This window comes from Molothrus aeneus, chromosome 2 (assembly GCF_037042795.1).
Source record: "Molothrus aeneus isolate 106 chromosome 2, BPBGC_Maene_1.0, whole genome shotgun sequence".
NCBI classification, from domain to species: Eukaryota; Metazoa; Chordata; class Aves; order Passeriformes; family Icteridae; genus Molothrus; species Molothrus aeneus.
In genome coordinates, this window is record NC_089647.1 from 106199331 (window position 1) to 106222316 (window position 22986).

Consider the following 22986-nt stretch of genomic DNA (forward strand, 5'->3'; position numbering starts at 1 on the left):
TAAAAATGCCTTCCTGTCTGCACAAGCACCTACAACTGCAGCTACACAGTGTTTAATTTAAATCTACACGAGACAGACTGGATTCTGCTTGAAAATGAATGCATTTAAAGGTGACTGGGGTAGCTCAGCACCACACAAAACAGCTGGTGAGGACAGTCTGTGGTGAGTAATCAGCCCTAGAATTCGTTAAATGCAGCAAAGATCCACGCTACTCCAGCAACAGCTCATTTCTTCTGGAGGAGGATTAAAAAGGGTTTAATGGATTTTACGTTATTCTCTTCTTTGCATATGAATGAATGCCTGTTTCTAAGTTTTAAGGCAAGGAGTATGGTTTGGCATAAATTGCAGAGGAAGAAGATTGTCTATATTGCTGCAGTACTGAAAATTTGTGTTCTGTAAGGCATCCAAATACTGATATGCAATCCTCTGTGGGTGCCTAATTATCTATTATTTCTGCTCAAATCAACATTTCCTGCCCTTACAAAACAGAAGAGCTTTTCTTTTTTTTTTTTTTTTTTTTTTAGCTACATGGCATTGCATCACAGGCAAATGTACACAGCAAGTGACCACATCAAGCAGAGGCAGCACCAAAAACTTAATGTAGGAGTCTCTGCAGGTCAAAACAGAGAGCACAAAGCAACTATTGCACTGCCCCTGCCACTGAGCTCAGGAAAGGGACAGGCTGCACAAAAGGGAGATCTGGCTCTCCAAAGAGCCTTTTTTCTCAAAACAAAACAAAAATCTGTTGAAGTTTTATTAAATTCATTACCATATTCTCAGTTTACACCAGAACTGGGCATTATCAAACAGGGAAGACCTAGTCCACCCCACCACTGTCCCATCTGCAGAGAAGCTCAGCCAGATCAGTTCTGCTGAGCAAAAGGGGAGCAGTAAGGGATCTCAGTCACCTGGGCTCACTGTGGTGGGGTCCAGGAGCTCAGCACAGAGAAGGTGACACAACCCAGGAGAGGCCAGGGTACCTCAAATGGAAGAGTATTTCCAGAATACTCCACAGGACAGTAACTCCAGGGTACTCTTCCACTGACTCAGTAAAGTGTGAAAAGAAAAGTCTGCATCATGAGACATTTTGCTGCCAGAATAAGAGAAACTGCATTATTTGCAGTGCTGAAAGTTGCTAGTTCCACTTAGGATGTTGGTCCCATTCATGAGAGAGCCTGGCTGATGCACAAGTGAGAGGAGAAAATGTGACTGGTGTGTTTTAATGTGACTGAGATAAAAATAAAACTCCTAAAAAAGGGTGCTATTCTTGGTGCCATTCATTTATTGCTGTGGGATCTTGTAATTTCACTGCACCACACCACAACCGTGTTAAGCAATACCATTCCAAATTGTGAGGACCAGTCTCTGTCCAAATGTTCTCACATTATGTCGTGGCCTCTTAGCTCTTTTAAGCCATGATGGCCTCATTTCTAATCAGTTTTGGCTCCCACTTTTTCACTGTCTCCCAGCAGGGGCCCAGCACTGCCAATCTGTGAAGTGCTCTCAGCAGCTTCAGTCAGTTCAAGAACCTCTGCCCCTAAATACCTCTCTGAGCTTCATTCACAGAATGCATTTGCCATGAAACCACAACTGCAAAACTCAGCCTGGCCCATCAAGAGAGCCACCTGAAGGGGTGCAACTCCTCAGTGCTGCAGGAGAGATGGATCTGGCTCAAAAATCCTGCCAATCTTACTCTCTAACTGTGAACCAATTCCCTGGAGATTTAGTAGTTTGGGCACAAACACGGCGTGAAAATGTTTTCCTCTGTGGCCCATTATTGAGCAGGGTCAAATAAACCACTGAGGTGGCATTTAATGGTAGATTTCCACTAAATGTCAGACCTCTGGCTTTGACATCTGTTTTGAGTTAGCACAGCAGCTGTTTGAAGCAGCTGCAGCAGTTGTGAATTTGCTGGGAGCAGCAAAGTAAAAGAGGAGTGGATGGGAAACCTTTTAGATTAAAAGGAAAGAAAAATTCCTTAAGGACAGCAATCATCAGGTATTCAGCAGAATTTCTCTCTCCAGAAATTAAACAGCTTTTGGCACCAACAGCCAGCTGTGCAAGGAGCAGGAAAGTCCTGTTCTCCTTAGGAAATGCCAAGAACTGCCAAAAGGCTAAACTGAAGAAACAAACAAATGAAAAACCCTATAAAAGGTGTAGGGTACCTAAGTTGTTGCATCTGAGGTCTGCTTGTACAGGTCCATGACACAATCTGTTTTGCACTTGTTTCTCTAAAATACATTTAAAATGATGTCATGAAGACTTGATGCCCTTTTAAAAACAACTTTGTGCAGCAAAAGCTTGAAAAATATAATCTTAAGGAATCTATCTCCAAGTGAGTGACAATTACTATGGATTTTTATTGCCTTGTTTCAGAATTCCAAAATAAGAGCCACTATTTGCTTTAGTAAACTAATTCCCAATCTGAGCAAGTCTTACTCTCCAGGTGCTTTTGACAATATTTAGGCTAAATATGTCTGTGATGCTCAACTACACCTCTGTGCACCCAAGCACAGAAATTCAGTCCTTTTCTCTCTTCACTGCTTGTTCAGCTCTGAACTTTTCTCACCATCAAAGCCTTCAAAATCCTGTTTGCTTTTGTCATATTGTTCTGAACTCCTCCAAGTTGTTGTTATTCTAATAGCAACAGGACACCCAGAATTATGTCCCTGATTCAAAAGGCCTGCCACTCCCTCTGCTGTGACATGCTGATATTTAGCTTGAAATTTAACACACTTATTGTTACAGGCCACAAAGAAAACATTTTTTCATAAAATCATTAAGGTTGGAAAGGACTTTTAAGACCATTGAGTGGAACTGTTAACCCAGCACTGCTGAGCCCCTCACCAAACCAAGTCCTCAGGTACTACACATCTACAAGTCCTTTAAATATATCCATGGCTGTTGATCCAACACTTCCCTGGGCAGCCTGTTCCAATGCTTGACAACCCTTTTCCTGAAGAAATTTTCCCTAATATCCAATTTAAATCTCTCCTGGCACAAGTTAAGGCCGTTTCACCTTGTCCTACTGCTTGATACTTGGGAGAACAGACCAATCCTCACCTTGCTTCAACCCCCTTTCAGGTACTTGCAGAGAGATAAGGTCTTCCCTAAGCCTCCTTTTCTCCAGGATAAACAACCCCAGCTCCCTCAGCTCCTCTATCACAATCTATTTCTGAATGGCAGACTGGGACAACTGCATTTCTGGTCTCTGACAATTTTTGAATTCTACTTAATAAGAATCAATATAACCAAAAGTACTGTTTATAGATATGTTCTATTGCTTGTTTGGGTTTATTCTTCTGTTCCTGAACATCTACTTGAGGTAGGCATTCACACTTGTAACCTGAGATTCAATGCAACTTGTACTGGAAAGGAACAAAATTTCACTTGCACCTTGCCTTAGTCCTTAACATTATGCTGTCTCCTCAGGCTGCTCTGCCAAACTGCTTTCACTCTTCTGCAACTGCACTTTGATCTTCTGTTAAAGATTAGAAATCTGAGATACAGATTACACCTCTCAACAGCAAAAAGGTTCCTGATTCAGGAGTTTGCTGAGACCAATCAACTCTCCTTCCTTTTCTTCCTGCAGTCTTGAAAATTTTAAATCAGAGATGCCTGATGCCTGTGGAATCTGACTGACCACAGCATCTTCCATGTGACACTGAAAGTCTCCAGGAGGCTGCAGCACATCAGATGTTGGATGTAAACTTTGTGTATGAAGGTATCAGTTGAATATAACTGAATTATTAAACTGGCCATAGAAGAAAACTTCAACAACAGAAGTTTACATGAGCTCTCAGCAGCCTCCATCAACTAATGAATGGAAATTCATTTGCACTGGCTTTAGAAAAAACTATTTCTAACAGAAAGCCTGACCATTCTTTATACCTCAGCCTAAAGGAATTACACTAACCTGGCATTCATGCAAATACATCAAAAGATATATGCAGAACACAGAAACATAATTGAAGTCCTAATCTCTTTAGCCAAAACCTGGTACAATTCCCAAAAAACTGAACAAGTTTCTCTCCCAGCTGGACTAATCTTTTTGTGTAGCCCAAGGGAGGGGAAGAGGCAGATTTGGCTCAGCCTAGCAGTGCCTGGGCCAAGACTAAAAGCCAAGTCCTGTGGGAAGCCTGGCTCTGCTGGGCTGTGCCTGCTCCTGCTGCTGCACCAGGAGCTCCTCTCATGGCTTGGCTGGGGGGTCTCACATCAAAGGCTGTGCCCCTCCTCACTCACAGCCCTCCATCCAGCTAGAGAGTATTACTGCCCTCCATGGCTGCTAGTCACACAGGGAACAACGTAAGCTGCAATACCTTTTGTGGATGCTTGTTATCATCTACTCTGTTTTCAAGACAGTTACTGAATGAAGAAACAAAATAAGGGAATACATTCTTTCTCTCTAGCTAAATGACCCCATTTTGCATCCTAAAAATGAAAATCTGAAGCTACAGCTTAATTTACAAAATTAAAATTTTATCTGATCTTATCAATTTCACTCTTTTTCCGACTAGATTTTATATTCTCTGAGTTTATTGCAGGAAGCTTTGTATTTTTCACTAATAAGATAAAGAAACATTTTTTATTCTCAGTGAGCAGAAGGTGATGTCTAACAGACTGACCTCTACCTATTTATTCTAGACACAAATGAACCACTCTATTTCAAATATCTCATTAAATTTAGTTTCATAAATTGCTCCTATTTCACTGAAAATTAAGCTTGTTTTTAAAAAGAAACACTGCCAGTGTCATGACCTATGAATACAAATTAAATATCACATTTGGTGAATATTTGTACACATGGGATACCTACATGTGACTATGCAAGATTTATGTACAACACATTTACACTAATGATGGTCACTAATGAGAAAACACTGTCTGTTGTAACCTTCTGCACACAGCAACTTTAAAAATAAGTCCATTTTAATCTACATAGCATTATCAGGAAGACTTTTCATCTGCTGTTTCTCATAGCAATTTTCTAGGCAAAACAAGGGCTGGACATAAGACTTCTTTACATAATGTTGAGGTGGAGCTGAGTGCAGCTGACAATTCATTGTATTAGATCATTATTCAATGATCTCCTTCTAAATGATTCCATCTTTTGATCTGTATTATGAGATCTTATAATTTATATTGACTTTTATCCCACTGCTCACAGATGGTTTCTGGTGAGAGCTGAACTTTGAAAGCAAAGGATGGAGAAAACCTGACTCCGCTGAAAGCTTAGTACAATGGTTAAAGCATTTATCTCCTAAAGAAGAACCCCTGGGTGATGTGTGAAACTTGTGCAAGTTTCCCTGCAGGAAGTCTTTGCCCCCTGAAATCCACTTATCAGGCTGGCAATATTAGGGCTTTCTCTGGCCAAATGGCTGAGCCTCTTTTCACAGCAACAACCAATATCCCAAACTTCTCATCTCCTCCTTGGAATCTCAGCCATTTTTCTTGGCAGCAAAAAGAAAAAATTTCTTTTCTTTTCTTCTGGGCTCAGAAAAGAGCTTAAATGAAAAAAGGTCGGACAAATAAATTCTGGTTATACAAATGCCTATTTTTAGCAAACAACAGGAATGAGAGAAATGGAAACACTGGAAGAAAGGCTGTGGCTGTATGAACAAGTGCAGCCTATGCTGCACAAACAAGCACCCCACTTATTTTCCCTCCTTGCCTCTGGACCTGAGGGCTACATGGTTGAGAATTTTGACTTAGAACTCTGTTACAAACCACAGTCTTGGAGAAGGATAAGGACAGAAGGAAAATGTGCTACGACACGTATTAAAAAATAAATCATCAAGGGGACCAGCCAAAAAGAAGGAAAGCTGTGAAAAAAGGAACATGGCAAAAAGGAAGCAAAGAAAATGCTTGGGGAAGAAATAATCTCACAAAGACATTGTCTCATCCTCATATCTAGCAAGGGCTACCTGTGGAGGTAGCTTAAGGTAAGGAGGAACAGGCTGCTCCTCCACTCTAAACAAGATAGGTTTCCCTACAGCTATTGTTGAAATGAAAACAAAGAGCAGCAAAAAGCCTGATACCAAAACACAACCCCCTGAAAACACCAAGGAACAGAAAACACTTTTATATTCTTCCCTCTCATCTGCCACAGGCAGCAGCGCTCACCTCTGGAGCTGGGGAAGGAGTTGTTGAGCTGCTCCATCACTTCCTCCAAACCTGTGCTTGTGTCCTGGGGAGGGCTGAGCAGCTCATCCTCACCTGCAAAGCAAACCCACACCACTGCATGAGAGCCTGTGCTAACAGTTTGTATTGCCCAAGTCCTCCTCAAAGCTAAGGTGTTCACTCAGGCACATGCTCTGCTTAGTGTACAATAAAATTTTCAAAGGTGAATTTTGTTGACTGTTACTGTTCTCTTTCTTTATAAGGATCTAAGGGAAACTAAACGAGGAATTTGAGACAATTAACACTATTTTAATTCATAAAAAGGGATTTAAGAAATTGACTCTGGTAGAAGAAGTAGGGTAAAATGTCTGCTAGGAACATCTAGTTCCATAAATGACACTGGTCCTTTCAGCTTCTCTTATTCTATTAATGGAAAAAGAAATTGCTGTTGTGAGTGCTGCTGTTGAGCAGCTTTCTAATAGTGCTGGGTTCATGTTGGCACTGCTTTGCCTAGCTGTGCAAATCAGCAGAAACCCAGATTCTCATCTGCATCAGTATTAATATTTCTGACAGTTTAATTGCATCAGATTGGCGCTCCAAGAACACTCAATTGTACTGTAAAAGGGTTTAGCAGCAGTTTAATAAAGCAAAATACATTTCTCCCACTGAATAATTTCTATAACCTGATTACAGGGCAGCAGCTTAATGGGAAATTCAATACATTTTATTTTTACTGGGTTTTTTTTGCTCATGGTTTCATATAACTGAAATCCATATGTTTTTTTTAATGCAGATCCTGGCCTCCAATATAAATAAAGCATCTTGAAAAAGAAAAACCTAGAGTATATACTTTAAGTGAGAGTCTCCTTTTTTACTAGATGTCTTTTATCTCTATTAAAACAGAAAAGCAATTTTGCCTACTGTAATAACTGAGTTACATATTTCTTTTGAAAATGATTTAATGACCCTTTATTCTAACACGTCGTGCCCTATTTGAGTAGGAAACTGTCTGATTTTCTGTTAACATTTACATTCTTTAAACGTTGAGGTGCTTCATGCCAGTGAAAAACCTAAAAAAAGGGATGAAAGGAGCATTTCAGGGCTGCCTATATTTAAGCTGGGAGTTTAACAAGATATATTTCTGACCAAGAGTGATTCCTCCCACTCCAGCACAAGAAGTGGGATAGAGTGTCTGCAAGAAGCACTTAATTCATATAAATGATGGTCTTTGTATCAGCTTCTTTTATTCCATTAATGGTCTAAAAATAGTCACTGAGGCTGCTTGCAGTTTCTTCAGCTTTTGAGTGGTGCTGGGCTCACACAAATCAACTCACACCATGAGTTACTTTCACATCAGGCATTGCACTGACAGAGGTGTCTTAGCAAAAGCAATGTCCTTGCAGCCTTTGCTGAATGTCAAGGTGAAAACTCAGAGTGAGATCTCACTGCATCTACCCAAGCTGAGGATTTTACCAGCCTGAAGAAAGCCTCCTGGCCCTAAAGATCTCAAATAAAGGACAGTGGTTCTGCTGTCCTGGCCAAGAACTGAAGACAGGTACCAAATGTCCTCATAAGTGCTGATATAAACTGCACTACCCATCCTCAAAAATGTTGTATTTTTTATTTAAAATGCATTATGTTGAATTTTTTCCTTATTTGGATGATATTTTCTGAGCATTTACTTGTAAAAGGAGAAAAGAAGACATGAGCCAAGCAACTTGACAGAAGTAAAGATACCTTCAGAGCTCAGTCTCCTCTCTTTACCCAGAATAGCCTTCCCCATTTGTGTTTCTACAAAAGGTTTAGAGAGCTAAGTAAGTCTCAAATATTCTGGTGGTACCTGAACAAATTAAAGTTCAGAACAGCTTCTTGCCTCACACACTTCAGAGAGCCTCCTCTGCTGCTACCCTGCTGGGGGAGAAAGGCCAAGGAAAAGGACTTTCCCACTGGGACTCCACGAGGAGAAAAGCAGAATATTCCTGCTTGCCCAGGTGTACTTCAAGTTAACAAGGAATAAGTTCTATTTGTAAATGAGGGTTTGAGTGGGTCCCTGCTTTGACCAAAACACTGCTGCTGAAACACCTTTCACAGCAATCTCTCCTCAGCAAAGCAGAAAGACAAAAGTGCAGTGGGTTTTCAAATGCAAAAACAGCTAAGGTGTAATTTTAAAGAGAAAAACACACAAAAGCTCCCACTACCTTGCCTCATTGCCTGAGACACCTAGAGATCCTCAGTATTTTCTCAAAAATTATGGATCCCTCAATCCTGGGCACATGGCTGCTGCATGGCAGCATTATTTACACCACCACTCTGGCTCCCTTCACAATTCAAGAGTATTTTAAGCTGTGCTTCAGAAAACTCTGAGCCTAGCAAGCAAAGCTTTCTGGTGTGAAAGGACACTTCACAAACTGAATTAGTTGTGGCTTGTTAGCCTGGTTAGTAATTCTTTTTATAAGCTCCACTCCCTGCTGCCAACAGTGTGGCTCTGCTGAGTCTCAGTATGATCTCACTGATAACATCTCACTGTCCTCCCACATATTGGCTCCACTGAACCAATCAAATAAAATCAAGTTACGTCTAAATATTTTGCTTTAAAAAGTTTTAGCAAGCTTATATGACTCTACTGTGTTAATCAATTAATTCCAGTCTCACAGGGTAAATGGAAATAATTTTATATTGTATTGCCAAATGAAAAGAAGTATATTTTTGTATTTTGTCCCACTAAAGGATGAAATATAAAACTATAAGACTTCTACTAAGATGGCTGTCTTCCTATCTTTTCTTTTAATTGTATTTTAATTCACGTATTTTATGGGATGAAATTCATGACATTTCTCCAGCAAGCTGATGCAAATTACTCCACTACTAATATATTTTATCTACTCTGTGTATGGCATACCTAACAAAATATTTCATCACTGGTAATATGATTAATGAAAGGTCCATTTTTACTTTTTCCATAAATTCCTGTTACCTGTGATTGTATTCTCACCCCCAGGATTTCAACTTCAGAATTCCTAAAGGTACTATTTATTTCACATTTTTAATTGCAGATTGTACAGAACCCATCCACTTTGATACTGTCATAGACTGAAATTATTGCTCACACTTGGAATGGAAGAAAAAGCCTCCCCAAAAGCTACATTTCCCACCACAACAGCACTTTAGACACAGCAGAATGTGCCCTCCCATTAAATTTCTTACTGCCATTGACACTTTCACTAATAGCAGTGAAAAGCTCTCACTAATATACATAAAATAAATTTCTCTGTATGAAGCTGAATATTATCATCAGACTTGAAACATCCTCTTCTTGAAGTAATATAAGTGCATTTGCTTAAAGATGCTGAAAAGATTGATTGCTTTTTTGCTAGCAGAAAATCCTTGCCTCTTGGTAATAAATACTTACTAATTTTGTAACAGACAGGAAATTAGGAAAGTGCCACATGGCAGTTACTAAAAGCACCAAAATAATAATTCCAACCTCCAGCTACAGAATATTATTATTTAACCTCACTCCACAACTCTTAAGATGTTCATTATCACATCTGATGTGATACTCAGAAAAGCCACTAGATGAGCACTGCCTGTGAGTGACAGCTCCATCCTACTGATTGAGCCACAAATATTAAAAATAAGATCACATCATTTAACATGGGGATGACTAATCATACATTTAGTCTCTTAGCCATAATTAATATTATGTACATTTAAATCAGTCATGTCAGGCTTCATAACTGAAAGACAGTTTGAATAGAATAGTCAGCTTTTCAGCAGCAATTGCTTTCAGAAGTCAAGCACTGGCTGAGCTTTGCATTTATTATCAAAGTATCCAAGCTACTGGGTGCATCATGACCAAAAGCAAAGCCTGAATCATAATGAAGATGCAAAGTGTAAACAGCCAGATGACACTGAAGATCATTGCAAATATCTACTTCATTTCATTTGAACTAAACGGAAAAGTGTTTTCTGTCTTTAAGGATTTTCTTCTGGAAAATGGGGCAATTATTTTTTGTGACAACCTGAGCTTCGTTATCTTACCCATGGTTTCTGAAGTCTGGCTGCCAACTACACGGAGAAGCATTGGCTGACTGCTGCCTGACCTCTGCAAAGAGGTAGAAGGAGATGACAGTGTTGTACCATTCACCTTGGCATCTGCCTGTGGCTGAAAGTCAAGAAAAAAAAGTAAGACATTGCTATAACAGCTCACTACTTTATATCTCTGTAATTTTTATTTATTCTATGAATACACACAATTATGAGTATTCCAGGCAACCCCAACGAGGGGAGAGAGAATGATGCATCTGACTCCATCTTGTCAGAAGGCTAATTAACTACTTTATAATACTATATTATTCTATATTATATATTCTATATTCTACATCTAAACTCAATCTGCCAAGCACAACTGCACAGAATCTCGTGACTGTCAGCCGACAGTCCTGACTCACACACACACACTTGGCCCTGATAGGCCAAGGAAACAAAACACCATCACTCTGGGTAAACAATCTCCATATTGCATGCTACTTTTGCACAAACACAGGCACAGCAAATAAGATAAGAATTGTGTTTTCTTTTCTCTGAGGTTCAGAGAATGTAAAAACCAGAAATATTCTTGGGAACAACTGTGCCTTGCTTTTCTCTATGAAGAGAAATGTGGCTACACACAATTTTCAGCCTGTTTTTAAGTAAATTCATCCATGCAGCCAATGCATTTTAATTCTGAATAAAACAAGGAAGAAGACTAAATAAGAACAGCGAAACCCGATTCCATATTCTCACTTGCAGCCTGTAAAACAATTTTGTGCTTTTCTCTGACTCGCCCCTACAGGTATGATTCCTTGGTATGTTCTCGTTATTGATAATGCTGATTGATTCCCTGTTTGGAAAATCTTCAGAGACCCAGGAGAAACGCCTGAGGACTCACCTGCTCCAGCAGCTGCCTCAGCCTGTGCAGCTGCGATTCCAGCTGTTTGTTGTGATCCTCCAGGATCTGCATCCTGGCTTCCAGGCGGCCCTTGTGCTGCCGGAGCAGCTTGGCCTCCGCAATGAGCTCGGCGTCGCGCGGGCTCTGCGGGGACACGGGCAGCATCTCCGGGGGGGACGGCAGTGGGGACAGGCCCTTGTGCTCGTGCTGCTGCTTCAGGCGCTCGTACTCTGCCTGCAGGTTCCTGGGGGGAGGGACAAGGGGAAGAAGCTTTATGGGCCTGCACAGGGCAGTGACAAGGTGCTCCCTCTCGTGTGCTGTGATGTGTCTCCCTTTTCACTGCACCAGCTGCCTTCCCCTCTCCTGAATCCACACACTCATGGGCTCACTCCTTGTGGATCTGCACGGATCTGGTATTAGATGGATCTGTGGTTCAAGTTGCTGTTGGGATCTCTAGCTTGTCAGAGTGACCCTGACAAACGTTAGAAAGTCTCTTTTCCCAGCCCGGTGCCTGAAGAAGGAGTCAGGGCTCTTCATTTCTTGGTCTCAAGGTTGTTTATTGTATCTTATCTATAAAATTCTTTCTCCTGTCCTGCCCAGGTCCATCCAGCAGGACAGTTCCAGGCACTCTGCCTGCCCCCAGGGTGGTGTTATGTCTTTATACTAAAAACTACACATACAATGTTTACAATTACTTTCCAATACCTATCACCTATGTTAGACAGTGAGCTTCTACTCTAAACCAGTCTAAAAGTGCCAACATCACAGCAGAAGATGGAGGCCAAGAAGAAGAAGGAGAAAGGCAGGACATGCCCAGTTCCCTCCATCTTGCCTCCTGAACCCCCATTCTAGAAACCCCAAAAATCTACTTTTTCACCCTGTGATAACTTCACTATTATTCTACCTAAACTGTTGTGGCTTGCTGATCTTCATCTAAGGTTGGTAATTTGCTCCATGGGTCATAATCAAAACCACAGGCATTTTGGGCTTCGTGCCAGGGCTTCTGAGCCCCCTGGCAGGGGTCTTGGCTGCTCAGGACAGCCAGAGGGATGTCCTGGGTTCCCACAGTTGCCTAAAGGCTCTTGGCATCACCAGAACTCACAGCTGATTCCCTCCCAGGGCACCCACCTCATGCAGGAGGCTCCTGACACCCTCCCAAAGCCAGGGTTGGTCTGTCCTGGGCTCAGCCCTCCCTCAGCTTCCTGCCCTTTATCCTTCCCATGTTCCCTTCCACACATGGCTGCACCTGAGGGGTCATTAGTGCTAAGGAGGACTCGGTTATCACAGCACCTCACAAACACTAAACCAAAGCAGGTGCCACCTGGTTGGCCAATCTATTTTACAGATGACAAACATCCGAGAAGCAGCCACCCAAAAAGGCAGAGCAAAACACAGAACCTGGCTGTCAGTCAGGTCACATCTCTCTCCTCTCTTCAGATCTGCAAATGCATTTCCAGCCTAGGGCTAAAATTATCAACTGAAGACAAGAATGAGTGACCTGGTCTGTTAACCTGAACTGCACTGGCTTTTGGGGTTATAATTTCATCTTCTTTGTCCTGCCTATAGTGCTACTATCTACTGTAACTTTATGGCACTGCTAAATTTGTTCTTTTATTCCATAAAACTCCAATTTTGCTTCAGTAAAACATTCCATAGATTAATATGATCTATAGTATTCCACATAAAAAAAAAAAAAAAAAACAACTACCAAGCAGGGAAAGCACAGGATGTAAGAAACTGAAACCTTGTTAAAGGTAACAGTCCAAAACCACAAAAATAGTAACTTGTAGCAGAAACTTCATAGGCAAGGGAAGCCTAGCAAACTGCACTGGGATTTTGTTGCTATGATGTTCTTTTACAGGTTCCCAGAGGGGGAAAAACAGCTCAATGCTCTGGTAACTGCTTACTCATCACAAGCAGTGACCCAGATTTTACTTTTTCAAACTTGCTCTTATTTGAGGTTGTGAGAACAGACACGTTTTTCCAGTTCTGCCTGCAAACCACAACACACTCTGACAGTTTGGTCTGGAAGTGTAACAGCACCTAGGAAACCTCCCAAAAAAGCACTTCTAAAAGAACATTATTGTGACCAGAAGGAGAACTAAAGCAGGATGCATCATTTCACATGGGTGAGAAAGCAATGCCAAGGACAATGACAAGCCACTGACTGTTCCCCAAAGGTTCCTGAGCTCTTCAGCAGCTGCATGATGGACATGTCCTCACCTGGGAGCATGGCACTACCCACAACACAATCTCTAAGGGATGTCTGACCTACATGATCCCTCCTCTGCAGAAATTTTAAATTATTAAAAAGCACGAGGGATAACTATAGAGAGGTTTTTTTTTTTCCCAATGAATTTTTTTTTGTTTTAATGAAATACAGAGTTTCAAGTTCATGAAAATTATCTAGAAAAAAAGGGCTATCTATACTGGGAATAGATATTGTCATGTAAGTTATGTCTTCTGTCTGACTTAATGTCTTCTGATACTTCTAGCTGATCAAACTGGTGAATAATTAATAAAAATACAAAAGGGAATAGGAATGAACATGACAACATGTTCATTACACATGGCTATTGCTGACTGAAGTTTCTACAGGAATGATCAATAAGCCTGCTTTTCACCATGTCCATAGATAGGGGCTATCACCACCCCATGAGGAATTTCCCAGATGCACAATGCAGGCAATACTCTATGAACAGCAGACTCAAAAGCTGGAAGTGCTGTAAAGCAAAAGATAAAACATCATCCTAAGGGAAGCTAAGTAAATGCACTTGGTCATACTCACAACATAATCAGATACCTTGCTACAAAGAAATCTGCAATTATCACCTGTATCAATATAGAGAGGTCCTTCCAGTAATGATGGTATTGAAATAGCAGTAAGGACCAGGGAGTAATTCAGATAAAAATCCTTTCATATCTGATAAAAAATAATTAAAAATCTTTCTGAAAGCCTACAGAAAAAAAATAATGTGAAAGATACTGCATATTTTCCAACCAGAGGTATGTCTGGATTTGGGAGTTCTGTAATTAAATACTTTAATTCTGTTGGCACAAAGGAATGTGATTTTGAAGGATGTGTGTGCGTTTGCCCAGTGTACCTGTATTACTGAGTTTTCCAGCTGCACCTTTTCAGTGCAGCTACACAGTCCTCCATCTAGAGAACTGAGATTCATCATAGCTTCAGAGCCATAAGAGTGATGTGCAGTGCACACAACCAACAATATCCTAACTGGGATGTAAACATACAGCAATGAACAGGTGTATTGACATAATGGAAAAAACCTGAAAATTAAAAAAGAAGGAAAGAATTTGAAAACTGCTGTAAGAATATCCTGAGAGAACAAACGGCCCTTATTCCTCCCTCTGGAAGAGTTTTAAGCTGTGTGGTGGAAAGGACTGCTGCTGTAAGCCAGGCACCCAAGGCACTGCCCACAGCCCTCAGGGTCCTGAGGAGAGGCACTCTGTGACATTTTCACCATAAAATGGGACATAAGAGGAAGGGGAGATACAAACATGCTCCTCTCTAAATGAATGCAACTGCATGGGCAGTACATGGAATCCTCACCTCCCTCCAGCACAGCTCAGGCTGGGTGACTTTGACATCTGGCTGTCACAAACAAGCAAACAAACAAACAAACAAACAATGCTGCTGCATGTACTCATCACTGGGAAAAGGAACCCTTCTGCAGTAAGAGAATATTCAGAAAACCCCATATATTCCATTTACAATGCTTGCAACACCTTGAGGCACTTGTGAAGAAAAGCAACACAGGAAGCAGGCAGTGCAACCTTGATTTATGCAACTGTACAGAGCTGAGTAGTAAAGAGTGCATGAATTATGATTCACATCTATCACTGGCAGCATTAATTGCCTGGTGACAAAAATCCTAGTGGATTCTGTTTGCTGAGTAGTCCTCTCAAAGGCAATTGAGAATTTGTGAATTCATGTTATTTCTCATCCCCCTACAGAAAATCAGTGGTCTGAAGAAACAGACAAAGATGGTAACTGAACCCCGTCCCTCATTAGAGTGACAGTGTTTACTCAGGATGCTTCACACTCAGAAGATCCAGTTCTCCTTCTTCAATGCCAAAACAAATAGCAAGAGGAGCCACAGCATGTTTGGAAATGCATCACTTTCTTGCTTTTGGCAACTATACAGAAGGAACTTATGTGAGGAGGCCATTCATCAGTCTTCAGGTTTGGAGGAACACCGACACAGGGCAGCTTTGAGATTCAGGGTGTCACTGCTTTCTCTGTGGCACACAGCCCACTGCACTCCCACTGCAAGTCAGGAAAAGCAAAGGAATGGCAAATAGCTCTGGCTGGAGATCTCATTTACTTACTTCTTGTACCAGGACAGCTCAGAGCTGGGAGGAAGAGGAGAGAACATGAGAGACGTCTCCCTCTTACATACAAGACCTCAGTTCAACTAAAATATTAGGAAACATCCAATTTCCTGACTCATTAAAATAGCAGGAAGGTATTTTAATTCTTTGCAAAAAGTTCTGACTCTGTCACTGCAGAACCATGTGCTTTCTATTTAATGCCACTACAGTACATCCTAGTCAGTATTACCTACCCTATTGCATAACCTATGTAAGGTATTGCTTTAGATGGACAACAAAAACTTGTCTTCTCTCTCTCTGAAATACATTCACTCGTGAGGAAATAGTTCTAGAGAGGATTTTATAATTGGATTTTTCTTTTATATTGCAATACAGTAATAATGCCTTCAATAGCAAGATTGCTTTTTGTCTATTGAATTCAGAAATGGTCTTATCACATTATTCCATGTGATGCAAAACTCAGCACAAGCCTGAAGACCTAAAACTCAAATAAAACATTTTCAGCCATTGAAAATATTCTCTAAAATGCTCACATTTTAACAAATATAAATTATTTAGCAGTCAAATCTTAGCCATACATTATTTAAGGAAGTCATACTTACAAGCTACAGAAGCACCAAGGTCTTAAAATGCTAGCAGATAAATAATGAATATCTAACAAGAGGTCCTTGGAACTGACAAAACCTGAGTCAGAACCACATCACAGCCAGGTTAGTTTGTAAGTTAGAAAATGCATTTCAGAAGAATTCAAAATAGGCAACAGAGCTTTTAAACTGCCCAAAAGCAAAACCTCAGAATTACAATTTCAATGAGTCTTTTTCATTTAAGTAACAAGTCAAGATGGAAATACTTGGGAGGCCAGAAACTGTAACTGAAACCCAAATGGAGGTCAGAATTCAATCAATGGCTCAAAAGAGACAGAGCAAAAAGAAAATAGCTTTTTTTTTAAAAAGCAGGAAACTATAGAGAGCAGAAGAAAAAGAGAAATGACAATGAGGTGCCAGTATCACAGCACTGCTTCCTCTGGGTACTTGATACTTGAGGCATCACTTGTGGCTGCTTTCCTGGGAGCTGCTGAGAAGTGACTGCATGCCCTGACTCTTACAGTAAAAGTCTACAAGACTCAGCAGAGAGAGCTACACCTGGGTTAGCAGAAGTTATCACAAATGTATGCAACAGGAGTTATGTCAACACAGGCAGGAAAGGGCGACTCTGCACCACATCCAGCTCAGCAGTGGCAGGAGATGCACCCTGGAACAAAGGAATGTCTTCATCCTGAGGCAGTAACAAAAGTTTACATGGAGGGTGTTTCAGGATATGCATGGGAAGGAAGGTGTGCTCACGCACTGGAACCAGGCTCACACAAGGAATTAGGTGTCAGGTTGCTGATTACCTTTGGCAACAGCCAAGAAAGGTTTGCACAAACCCGACGGAGGAGAACGACTAGGAAATAGGAATCTAAGGGGACAAGACTGTTTTTAAAAGTAGGTAAGTTACAGGAATGCCTCCTGACTGATCCTGTCTCAAGAGCTTATTTTTCTAAACAGGAATCAGTGTTTCATCCATAAACTCATGGTTATCTGGCTGTGACAAGCAACCAGGACAACAAGAACTTGTTCACTTTTCAGCAGCTACCTTACATTTTACATACAAGTTATTTATAGCAGTTTGCAAAGACAAAAGTCATGATTTTGTCATAATCAATGAAAATCACAGCAGTGTGACCTTTACACTGTGAGACAGAGCCAGAGCTCTCTGTGCCTGCTGTGTTGAGCACTCACAAAAGGCAAGGCTGCCTGTGGTGGCATCCCATCCATAACTGTGCCTCCAGTAGCACAAATGAGAAAAACAACTTTACAGACTACAGCTCTAGTTTAATCCAGGACTGGATTAAAAAACTTCAAACCAGGTATTTTTAAGGTGTAACTCCTGCCAGAGATCTTTTACCACCCATCATCAGTAATTGCTAAATTAAGTAAAACCCAGAAATAAGTAAAACGCAGAAATTTAAGGCATGAACTCTTAAAGGGCTTTTTAATTTATTTAGCTGTCTATCTCCATGTTATACTAGTTTCCATATACTACTTTTCTAATAAAAACTAGTCTGCTTTAAGAGTCACCCTCCTTTCTGCTAGGCAGCTTATTTTGTATACAGAGAGAAAAGCATTATGATTTTTTTCCTTCTTCCATGATTCACTACATAATGCTGTTTAAAAAATAACACCCATCTCCTGGAAACCAAGCTATCTTATCATCTGTATTGTACTAGCTACTAGATATTTCTTAGTTACAGTCCTGAACTTGCAAAGTATGATGTCTTATTTCAAAATACTGATTTTTCTTCACTTCAGAAAGTACTTGGGCTTTATGTGCTATGTAGTAGGAACTCTGTGGTTTGCTTCAAACAGAATCTCCCTGCTGTTCAGTGAGCAAGAGCTTTGTTTACTACACATTCCTGTGTGAAACATCGCCCTCATTCTTGATGCTTACAATCTTCTCCCTTCTCCCAGACCCTCCTGATAAAAAGTCTCTGATGGAGCCACAGTAATTGATTAGCACCATCCAAAGAAGACATACATGGAGAGAAGATCTATGACACTGCCAACTCCTGCATTATTTCCTTGACAAGTCTAAGGTAAATGATTAGTGCATTAAACCCTCAATGTAAGCAGAAGTACCTAGCTCTTACAGAAGCAAGAAAAAAGAGCATGAAAATGCCAACAGACTGTACTATAAAAGCTGAAGATAGTAGAAGACAAACAAACTCATGTTTTCTTGGTAGAACTAAATGATTTATATCTTACAGTCTCATTTTGGTAATTCAGAGTTGTAACTACCAATCTTTCAGGGTCAAGATCTCCTGGTTTTTGTGTTGATGGCCCAAGATTCCAGAGTGCTGTATCAAGAGGACTGCAGTGCTGTGATGCTTCAAGTATCCACTTGTTTTTTTTTTTTTTTAAAATGATTAATGAAGACAACTTCAATTAAATTTGAAGTTAGAAGTGTTAAAATGATACTTTGTATTGAAAGATTAAAGAAATGGCAACAAGGAAACAAATATAATGGAAAGAGGACCCAACTTTTACCCATTATGAAATTACTTATTTGTCAGAAAAAAATGCACTTTTGTAACTCATTTTATTCCTAAAAATATATAATTGTTTTGCAGAGTTTTTACTGCAAATTCAGCAGCTGATGGTATAACCCACCTGTTTTCCTCCTCAAGGTCTGCAAGGATTCTCTCCAGTTCCCCTCTTTCCTCACTCTCCAGAGAAATCAGGATCTGGGCAGGGCTTCGGGGCTGGCTCAGGGGGGACTCCTGGTTCAGACTTTGGCAGTAGTGCTGGATTAACAAGTGTTCATCATCACTGGAAAACAGAGCAGGGTAAAACAGGCTGTTCCCTTCCTGCTTTTCAGCTTCACAGTGCATATGAGCAGATGATTCACTCCCAGTCTCTCATTTCTTACAAAGAGATTTGCTGAACTTTTTGTAACCAACAGCAGAGCAATGCACCTTAAAGCAGAATCTGCTGACCTGTTCCACTGAATCTCTGGTAATTTTCCTTCTCTGCAGAGACCACCTCCCTCCTCCTCTGCTTCTTAGATACCTAAAGCCAAGTTTTGCAACAGCTGACAACCTCAGCTCTCCTCTTTTGACAAACTTCAATCAGGAATTTGCTTGGAAAAAAAAAAAGCAATCTTCTGCTGCCTGATCTGCATTGTGGAAGGGTCATTCAAGCAAGGGCAGTGCATTTATTTTTACACCTACAAGCTCTTTTTATGTAGTAAGTGTGTGCTTTATTTATCTTTTTTTATCTATAAAATTCTAAATTAGGTAAACAAAGAAAAAACCCTGAACTAATATAATAAAACTATGTTATTTTCCACTCAGATGTTTGGCTTTATTTTTTTTTTAATTTAAAAGTGATGCACACTTTTAGAATAGAAATATATTCTGTTTAATACATAGGATCTCTTTCTCTATTTCTATTGCCCCTGAAGCTGTCTGGCACCTGAAACAGAAATATCTCTGGAAAAGAAAAGGAAATACAATTCTGGAGACCTCAATCACCTTCCAGAACGACAGGGATTGTTTTAGGTGTGGTTTAGGTGCTAAGGAGATGCATCCAAGCGCTAAGCAATGCAACTTACACCAGCAGTCACTGAGAAACCATGAAAGGTTTCCTCTGACACCATAGGACAGGGTCAATAAAAATGACACTGCTGTTAGAGATCTCGTAGAACAAAATAATTCAGTCTAGTCAGTCCAGGGCTTTTTCCTGTTATGTTTCTAAACCAGAATTTAACAGGCATTTTGAACAGCTGTTATTGTTCAAAAATTATAATTTTCCTTGTTTTCGTTTGTTCCTGAAAATGTTAATGATGCAATTTTATGACTGCAGGAGTGCCAAAGCAATGTAGAGCACATTAACATTAGTTCATAAAAGAGAAGTATTAATTTTTCACAAAAGGAGAGGCTTGCCAGTTCCTAAATTTATACTTTTCATGAAGCACTTCAACTGTGATTTCCTTCAAACCACTGCTTTGCATTTATAAATATTCTTACAGATCTTAAGTGAATTAACTGTGAACAAATGACATAACTATTGTAGCAAAATGGCACTTTACAAGCATACTCTATTTGTGTGATTTTCAGCCTGCACAGATATTTTATACATCATTGCAGCGACACTACATAATGAAACAATTTGTGATATATAAATATATATGTTGTATTTTTATTTCCTGCCTTCCTTGCTTCCATCTATCACTCTACCTGTACTGATTAGCCAAATAATCCAAACCCTGAAAGAATAACAAATAATACTTAGGCATAATCTGACAAGCAAAACCAAAGTAATTACAATTGTGAATTCATGGTAAGCTTTGATTTTGCTGCCATTTGTACCTATCAGGATAATATTCCTTCCAAAATTGAAAATGTACAGTTTTACTCTCATTTTAATTGTTGAAACTGAGGAACAAACTGGATAGTTAGCTTATTAATTGAATCATGCTAGTACAACTTCCAACCGATCAAAAAAATGAACTGAACAGTAAGACCAAAGTGTAATACAAGAGATACAGTGTATGCATGATTTCTGTGACAAGGACACTGATATAATTCAGTGGGACAACACAAAATTCCATCCATTAGAGCATTACTACTATCCAAAGTAACACAAAATTAACGTATGACTTGGAAACAAAGTTTTCATTAACTGCACGAAACTTACTGACATTGCATCAGTATTAGTTTTGAGGGGTCATTTTAACTTTCCCCTTTTACCAATATCTTAAAACAATGTACTTGGTTCTACAGGAGATTTTCTTTCAAAAAGAAAGGCAACACTTTTGACTTGGTAGGCAACAATCCTACCAAGTCAAAAGTGAAACTATTTTGAAACAAAGAAACAGCTTTTTTGCTATCCAAGAACATTCTGAGCTCACAGGCTCAGAATCAACCTCATAAAATGCTATTCATTTGGAATCTCAATTTAAGTGAATGAAAACTGGCCAGAATTCTGTGTGGTAAAGCACTGCTACAAATTGAATTGTCTGAATTTTCAAAAAAATCCATCCTTAAAACTATGATAAGGATGACATCATGTAGAATAGATAAAAATGTTTTTAGAGAAGTTGGGGTTTTCATATCTGACTGATTTAGAATCCATGCTATGGTTTCTCCTACACAGTTAATGAACCCAGATGAAATTTTCACACACACCCATGATGTAGCTGCTTCTGTGGTGTCTTCAGAAACACCACCCACTGTTAGTTCTTTGTCCTCTTATTCAGAGAATAAACAAGACCAAGAATATTATCAGAGGAGAACACAAAGGGTTTCAGTGAGATATCAGATTTAACTACTTCTTAAAAATCAAAACTCCTTATTTATAACTCTTAACATTTAAAGTAATACAATGAATGCTTGTCAGTGATCTGTCCAACTTTCAGTTTACTACTGCTAGTATTTCACAGTGATGATCAGTCCTTCCTGGCCTACCCTTTCAGTGTATTTCAGGTATTTGTACACCAAAGATTTCTGTTTAGCCTCACTCATGTTTTGTATCACACTTTTCCCACACCAACACTTTCTAGCTTACAGCAATTTAGTCATGCTTAAGCTTGAACTAAGATAGAAGGGGTTTTTTTGTATCTTTGTCCTTAGAACTCATCAGACAATGACCATATTTTGAATATGGAAATTATTTGCTGAAAACATCAGTAATTTTGAAGGTATCAATCATTTGTTATATAAATTTGGTATTAAGCTATAAGCCATTAATCCAGACACTATGATACAAATTGAAAGGACATGAGAACACCATTAAATTGAACCAGATGTGATACATGGCCATGCAAATTCAGCACTACAAAATTTCATTACAAGTTATTAACCTCCCCAAGAAAATACACATCAAAACCACAGAAACAGCCTACTTACATGCTCTCATTAGGTGAAATACTGTCATTCAGGTAAGAACCATTGGTGTTCTCCATTTCTGCTAGCCTGTGGAAAAATAAACAAGACTCATTAAAACCAATTATGTTTTTCAAAAATTTTGTTTGTTCTAACATTCTGGAAAGAATTAAAGAGCGTGATGTTTTTGATGAATTTGAAACTCAAATTAATTTACACTCGCTGTTGATTACCAAAAGCTTTTGCAATAAGCTATCACAAAAGATTGTTTGCTACAATGGCCTGGCTAAACTCACTTCTAAGTTTTCAGCCCTTTCTCTGAGGTTATATTCCAACTTCTCTCAATTAATTAATTCCAAAATCAAAGAAAAGCCTTAAGATGCCAGGGGATTACACAAATTTCTTTGTACCTGGCAATGTCATTGTCCAAACCGTAACAATCAGTCATTTCTCATTACTTTTCACACTCAGCCCCTCCTACACATCCTGCATAATTCAGAAACACCTCTCCTGATCAAGTCATACTAGAGGAGAGAAAGAGGCCAGAATAACTATTTTTCATTACCTCAGCCCTTGAAAATTTACTTGCTCGGTGGAAAAACATTTTCACATTTGTGCAATTAATCCATTTTTTGATTCATAGGAGCAGTATGAAAGCAGAGAATTGAACTAAAGCAGTAATATATCACTATTTCAATCCTCCAAATCAAGGAAAAATCCTATTTGTGGCATTTAATAAAGTGAATTAACATTACAATGACACCTGAGATTCATATGAGAGTTTGGACATTTCTGCTCTTCTCATTTGTACTATTATATCAGGGTCCATATTAAAAACTAAACCTCATGTAGAATCATAGAAGGGTTTGGGTTGGAAGGGGCTTTTAAAGGTCTCCAGTCCAACCCCCCTGCACTGAGCAGGGACATCTTCAACTCAAACAGGTGGCTCAGAGCCCCGTCCAGCCTGATCTTAAACGTTTTCAGGGATGGGGCATCTACCACCTCTCTGGGCAACCTGCTCCCAGTGCTTCATCATCCTTATTGCAAAAATTCCTTCCTCACAGCTAGTCTGAATCTGTCCTCTTCCAGTTTAAAACACTACCTCTTATCCTATTGCCACAGGTCCTATTAAAATATTAGTAAGAGTGAGGACCCCAAG

The 22986-nt window shown here is 39.7% G+C and overlaps 1 protein-coding gene across 5 annotated transcripts in view; it reads right to left on the minus strand.

Annotated features, from left to right (window-relative positions):
- Positions 1–22986, minus strand: part of DMD (dystrophin) — a 1043102-nt gene that overhangs the window by 11350 nt on the left and 1008766 nt on the right. For all 5 annotated transcript variants that reach the window (XM_066545460.1, XM_066545462.1, XM_066545464.1 and 2 more), the window contains 5 exons: positions 21852–21917; positions 18613–18771; positions 11051–11294; positions 10162–10285; positions 6124–6216 (listed from right to left, as the gene is read on the minus strand). In XM_066545460.1, the coding sequence (XP_066401557.1) occupies positions 6124–6216; positions 10162–10285; positions 11051–11294; positions 18613–18771; positions 21852–21917 (686 nt within the window). The remainder of the gene's footprint in view (positions 1–6123; positions 6217–10161; positions 10286–11050; positions 11295–18612; positions 18772–21851; positions 21918–22986) is intronic.